At 36.3% G+C, this 7,037-nt stretch overlaps 1 protein-coding gene across 1 annotated transcript in view; it reads left to right on the forward strand.

Annotated features, from left to right (window-relative positions):
- Positions 4,258 to 7,037, forward strand: part of LOC109840181 (probable galacturonosyltransferase 4) — a 7,717-nt gene continuing 4,937 nt past the window's right edge. Inside the window, exons 1-7 of the mRNA XM_020408723.1 lie at positions 4,258 to 4,520; positions 4,637 to 4,671; positions 4,774 to 4,815; positions 4,902 to 5,004; positions 5,138 to 5,280; positions 6,217 to 6,488; positions 6,588 to 6,945. Coding sequence (XP_020264312.1) covers positions 4,418 to 4,520; positions 4,637 to 4,671; positions 4,774 to 4,815; positions 4,902 to 5,004; positions 5,138 to 5,280; positions 6,217 to 6,488; positions 6,588 to 6,945 — 1,056 coding nt within the window. The 5' untranslated portion in view covers positions 4,258 to 4,417. The remainder of the gene's footprint in view (positions 4,521 to 4,636; positions 4,672 to 4,773; positions 4,816 to 4,901; positions 5,005 to 5,137; positions 5,281 to 6,216; positions 6,489 to 6,587; positions 6,946 to 7,037) is intronic.

Consider the following 7,037-nt stretch of genomic DNA (forward strand, 5'->3'; position numbering starts at 1 on the left):
ACATTTTCAGAATCTACAGAAAATTTATTTTCAAAGAATTCAACATCTCTAGATTCAACAATAGTATTAGAAGATAAATCAAGTAGTCTATATGCTTTGCTATTTTCAGCATATCCGACAAAAACACTTTTAAAGGCTCTAGGTCCAAGTTTTGTTCTTTTAGGATCAGGAACTCTATAATAAGCCAAACACCCCCACACTTTAAAATATGACAGATTAGGCTTTCTACCTTTCCATAACTCATAAGGGCTTATATTTGACTTTTTAGAGGGAATCCTATTATGAATATAACATGCTGTGTACAAAGCTTCTCCCCATAAATTTAAAGGTAACTTAGCATTATTAAGCATACAATTTATCATTTCTTGTAAAGTTCTATTTTTTCTTTCGGCTAAACCATTCTGTTGGGGAGTATAAGGTGCTGTACATTGATGAATAATGCCATGTTCTTCACAAAAAGTATTAAAATTATCAGAAAAATATTCACCACCTCTATCAGAACGTAATACTTTAATTTTCCTTTCAAGTTGATTTTCAACTTCTGTTTTGTATTTTTTAAACATATCAAAAGCTTCATCTTTTGTTCTTAAAAGATAAACATACATATATCTACTGCAATCATCAACAAAAGTGATAAAGTATCTTTTTCCTCCTCTAGTTAACATACCATTCAATTCACATATATCAGAATGTATTAAATCTAAAACTTTAGAATCTTTGCGAGAAACACTTGGAAAAGATTTCTTTGTTAATTTAGACTTAGCACAAATTTCACATTTATCAAATTCACCATTAAAGTTAATGAAGTCTAACTTTCTCATATTTTTCAAATAGCGAAAATTTAAATGTGCTAAGCGATCATGCCATAAATATGAAGACTCAACAATATAAACAGAAGATATAACTTTATTATTAATACTTAGTTGATACATTCCATCACAAGAGTAGCCCTTTCCCACAAACATCCCGTTCTTAGACAGGATAACATTATTTGACTCAAAAGCAACCCGAAACCCTTTCTTACAAAGAAGATCAACAGAAACTAAGTTCTTTCTAACTTCGGGTACATACAGAACATTTATAAGAGTCAATTTCTTTCCAGAAGTAAAATCTATATCAACAGTCCCTTTTCCAGCAACCTTTGCACAAGCATTATTCCCCATTTGCACTTCTGTAATTTCCGAAATTTCTTCAAATCCTTTGAACAAGGATTTGTCCTTGCAAACGTGGATTGTTGCTCCAGAATCAAGCCACCATCCAGACTTAACAGAAGCCATATTGATTTCAGAAATCATAGCGACCAGATTCTCTTCTATCATATTTGCAGAAGCCTTTGATTTTACATTATTATTTTTTCTGTGACGACATTCTTTAGCAAAATGTCCAGGCTTGCCGCAAATAAAACAGGACCCCTTTTTCTTCTGAAAATTCTTCTTTTTAAAGTGTTGTCCACTTTTCTTTACTTGAAGGTTCACATTTTTTACCGAAGATTCATTCTTCTCCACGGTGTGGACCTTACAATCACTTTGGACAGAATTTTTCGAATCACGTATGCGTGACTCCTCTTCAATTCTAAGATTCTTCTGAAGTTGTTCCAAAGAGATATCCTCAGTTTTATGCATTAGTTTCTTCGAATAATCTTTCCAAGTTGATGGTAGTTTTGCAATAATTGCAGCAACTTGAAAAGACTCTGGAAGAACTATTTTGAGAACATGAATCTTATTAACCAGAACCTCCAATTCATGAACTTGCTCTAGGACAGACTTGTCATCAACCATTTTATATTCTAGATATTTTGCAATTAAATACTTGTTTGTACCTTCCTCCTCGGCTTTGTATTTAAATTCCAGTGCGTTCCAGATCTCCCTTGCCGACTTTATCCTCGTGAAAAGATCATATAATCGGTCCGAAAGTGTGTTCAGAATGTGACCGCGACACAACACTTCATCTTCCTCCCGTTTTGCCTTCTGCTTTTTGATTTCTTCTATTTCCTCCATTTCCTCCTCAGTAGGTTGTTTGCCGTCTGCACTTGGTTTTGGATCTTCTATGGGCTGTAAGTTGGGGTTGAGGATGTATGAGATCTTCAATGCTGTAAGAAGAAACATCATCTTGTCTTGCCAGCGAGAGAAATTATTCCCGTCGAATCGGTCCAATTTGACCATGTCTTGATTCATCACCTTGATTGATTCCGACTCCATTGTAGCTTAAATATTTCTTTAAGATTGTTAGTTTTAATATTGAAGGAGACAGAAATTCTGAGGCGTGAAACACTTTCCTTAAAGAAATATTTGCCCCCACTTGATATTCAAAGTTGCTTCGGGTTAATGCAAATTTTCTTCCCAGGATACAACAGAAAATGAAAATTCCAGTAAGCAAATCTGGAATTTTCCTTAATTCGTTGTGAAACAAGTTTGTAATATTGCAGAAATTTTTGACAGAAAAGATTCAGAGAAAGAATTATTTGATATCTTAAAATATAAACTATTTATAGATTTTGAAAAGGTGCTTCCAACAGTCACAACTTTTCAAAACACCCCTTGGATTAACCAGCCACTTTTCAACAGTCTTGTCTTTTCATAATTTTTAAAATTTAAAATAATATTAAAAATAAAATATATTCAATATATAATTATATATATAAAAAATAGAACATTTAAGCGGTAGCGGGTGCGTCTAATAATCGCGTCAAAATCGCGCATTATTCGCGCTACCCGCACGCGGGTTTAGAAGCCTATACTTTGATCCATTATTCAAAGCCCACTAAGTATTCAATGCTTTTAAACCTCTAAAACAATGCTCAAAATTCCAATGTGGGACTATCTTGTTTTTTTACAAACAAATACTAACACAAAGATGGGGTTATCTCTAATTTTTATCTCTCTGAAATGCAAAATAGGGTGACTGGTGCAACTGAAGCTAAGGGCGAGCCGTGGTTATCTGTAGGGGAGCATTCGGATCAGATACGATTCGGATATGACACTTATTATAACCATAACCACTTTCTGAAAACGGATACGGATACGGTTCTGATATTCATCGGTAAGAAAAAAACATTACCATATCCGCATTAAACGAAAACGGATACAGTTCGGATATTAGAGAGTCAGATATGGATATGATACAGATACTAATCGGATATTTGGGAAATAGATATGAATAGGATATGACAAAAAATACATATACTTTTTTAAAACCCGCAAAGTAAGATAAGTTACCTCATAGACTTTGTCGCTATTCTGTATGACAAACCTCAGAACACTCTGTTTTATTAGAAGACTCTTTTACTGCGGGTTCAATGACCGATTCAACGGGGGGTTCGACTGTGGGTTCTTCATTAGAAGCTTGAACTGATGGATTAGACGACATGATTCTAATACCTATTCATTGAAATTTATAAACTTAATCAAACAAAAAAATATAATGATGCAAATTACTGTGATATATGAAACTAAAAACAATTAGGGCTAATAGGTTAGAGATTTTTATCAAATAAATTAGGGGTTTTCAATTCAGTCAACAAATGCTAGAAATTAGGGCTTTTATCAAATTAAAAAAAATAGGGCTTAGGGTTTTGAATTCACCTTAGTGATATACGAAATTGAGGAGGAGAAGAGGAGGTCGGACGTCGTTAATGGTCGTCGTCGCGTCGATCAAGAGGATGAGGCGGCCACAAATTTCTTGAAGAGTTGAGCTACGAAGAGGCGGAGGCGGAGGCCGAGCCGGAGGCGCATGTGGAGCTCGGAGGTGGAGACCAAGCTCGGAGGTGGGGGCGACTTGGAGAAACAGCGGATAACATGAGTGTGGGTCTCTACCGGCTCTCTGGAATTGTTTCATTGAGTTGAATTTGGGTCGGGTTGCGGATAACATGAGTATATGTTATAGACCCGACCCAATACAAGTATTATACTTAGCCCATTTTAAATATCCGGATATCCGGACCATATCCGCAATTTCGACCCGATAACCGTATCCGGATAAAAAATCTAAACCGTAACCCTATCTGAAACCATATCCGACCGGTTTCAACTGTTCTCTACCATATCCGCTTTCTAAACAGATACGGTTGCGATCGGTCCGGATAAATCCGGACCATTTTGCACCCCTGGTTATCTGCGTCTTACCCTTGATCTTTTATTGGGTGTCGGGTTCGCAGGTGAGAGATATTTAACCTATCCGACGCGGTAGAACTTATAATGTCACGTGATCCTTTTCTTCTCGTTCGCGGTGTACTCGCCTCCACGACGATAAAAATTTCCCTATTCTTACATCATAGAGAAAAAATAAGAGAGAGAAAATAAATAAAACAGACAGAGCCTGGAGAGAGAGCAAAAGTGCAAAAGAGGGTGGTTTTCGAGCTCAACGAGAAGCAGAGAAAGCGGTTTTGTACAAGGAACGAGCGGTTTTCTGTAGTAAAAAGATGGTAAAGAGAAAGCCAGTACTAATCCTCCTCTGCATCACTGTTTTAGCTCCCATCGTTCTCTACACCGATCGCCTCTCTGCGTCCTTCTCTCCTCCCTCATGTATTCACTTTGCTTCGAAAATCCTTTTTTATTATATTTATTGGGATTTTCCCCTGTAATTTGGGTGATTTTCTGTCTAATTCTGGTTTCCCCTTGTCAAAATTTGATTTTGACAGCGAATGATGGTTTCATTGATGACGCTTCCAACTGGGTAACGTGCTTAATCTCTATTACTGGCTGTTTTCTATTTGATGTTCTTTACGGGAATTTTGCTGATTGCCTTTTTTTTTGCTTTGATATTTTGGTAATGTAGAGTTTTGTGAATGAGCCGGAGAAATTAAGTGCGCTACATCAGGTATATTTTCCTTTTCTTTTTCATTTGTTTTTTTTGTAATGTTTATTATGAGATTTAACTTCAAACTGAATGAAACGCTTTTATAGGATAGCTCCGATGCTTTGAAAGAGCCTGCTGGGGTTGTTTATTCCGATAATTTGAGCAATTCCGTTCAGATCTCAGCCAAATCGACTGATGAATTGGTCAAAGGTTGGATTGATTTCAATAATTGGGATTGTTTTTATTCGTGGAGCTTTATTTTTCATAATTTAGTCATTTGTGGAAGTTAAAAGATTGTTTCTTAAAGATCTGAGGTTCTAATTGATTATGAAAGTGTTTACAGAATTGCCATTGGGGAACTCGAGAGAGCACAAATCTCGCGTGCTTTCGGCGGCCATCGAAGGGACTCAGTCGGAGAAGCGTGTGATTGAGCAAGTCATTCAAAGGGAGAACAGTGATTCAAGCCAAGAGAATAAAGAAAATCAGGTAATTTGATGACTTCATTGATATATCTTGATTTAGTCAATGACGGTTGCAAATTTAGGACTCTTGAAACCTTAAGCATATTAAACATGACTTGTTACACTAATTGCATGCATCGGATTCCTGCCTACTTTATGAGGATGGTGGGGATTGTGCCACATAGGCGACAAGGAGGAAAATCTCCTCCTATGACAATGATACCCATTAATCTCTCTCTCTATCTATCTATATATATATATATAATTTCCCATCAGTTTGGTTCTTATGTCTCTTTCATGAGAACTTGATTCTTGACAATGTTTTGGGAAATCTAGCCGTAGTATGATACTATAAGAACTATGTTCATTTCTTGTGAAGTTTGCATACTGGTTGTCTTTTTTTTGCAACTCTTCGTTGAGGGTTAATGTGGCTATGTTGAATATTTAATCTACGCATGCAATAATTTATATACATGTAGCTCAAGATGGGGTAAAATTAGGAACCTTTTCTAACTTAAACTATATTTTTATTGACTGAGTGACTATATATATATCTATATATGTCATTTCCGTATGATCATATTATTGTTCACTCTCAAGTGTATAAAAAAGAGTTTTTAAGAAGAGTCCAAAACCCCCCCACCCCACCCCACCCCACCCGGCGCTTCCCCTTCTTTTTGGCAGGATTCTTGAGAAGAGATTGATCGTTCAAATTGTACAGCTTTTTGCTGCATGTATAGTTCCTCTATAATCTTAATTCTATTTTCTTGCTGCTTGGTAGATTGTTTCAATAATCTAACCTGAGTAACCTCTTTCTTGTCACAATTACAACTGAATTATTTGTCAGTAAATGTCATTGAATGTTTTTGAAAATCCGTTTTATAACCCTATCTTTGAATTTTACATGACAAGCAATCGAAGTGAACTAGTGTCGTAGTAGCTGATTTTTATCATTACCTAGGAGAATAAAGTTGAGATGCAATCTGAACAAACACCACCAAAAGTTGAAGCCAGAAAAGCACAGACATCTACTGATAATAAACAACAAAGCACCGCTGCTATGCCTGATGCAACAGTGCGGCAACTTAGGGATCAATTGATAAGGGCAAGGGTTTATCAAGGTCTGGGACCACTTCGAAGCAACCCACGCTTTACACGAGAACTTCGTGCCCGGATAAGAGATGTTCAACGAGTACTCAGTGATGCAACCAAGGATTCAGAACTACCAAAGAGGTATCCACTTTACCTTCACACTTTAATATGCTCAATCTAACTAAATTAGAGTGCAAATAAATATGACATTATAATATGACATTATATGCTTTCATCTAGTGCAAATGAGAAATTGAGGTTAATGGAGCAAACTCTGGCGAAGGGGAAACAAATTCAAGACGATTGCTCTACTGTTGTAAAAAAGCTTCGAGCAATTCTTCACTCATCTGAAGAACAACTACGAGTCCATAAGAAACAAACAATGTTTCTAACCCAACTTGCTGCAAAAACACTGCCTAAAAGTCTCCACTGCCTCCCGTTACGGCTTTCCACAGAGTACTATTCCCTAGATTCAAGCAGACAGCAATTCCCTAATCCAGAGAAACTTGAAGATCCTAGACTCTACCATTATGCACTCTTCTCAGATAACATATTAGCAGCATCAGTGGTTGTAAACTCTACCATGACACATGCCAAGGTAAGCTTAATACCTAGATTTCATTTTTGATTAATTTCAGAAACCCCTAAACTTTTTTTTTGTTTCTTTATTTTTGATTTTTTTTTTGGGGT

Source organism: Asparagus officinalis, chromosome 5 (genome assembly GCF_001876935.1).
Source record: "Asparagus officinalis chromosome 5, Aspof.V1, whole genome shotgun sequence".
Lineage (NCBI taxonomy): Eukaryota > Viridiplantae > Streptophyta > Magnoliopsida > Asparagales > Asparagaceae > Asparagus > Asparagus officinalis.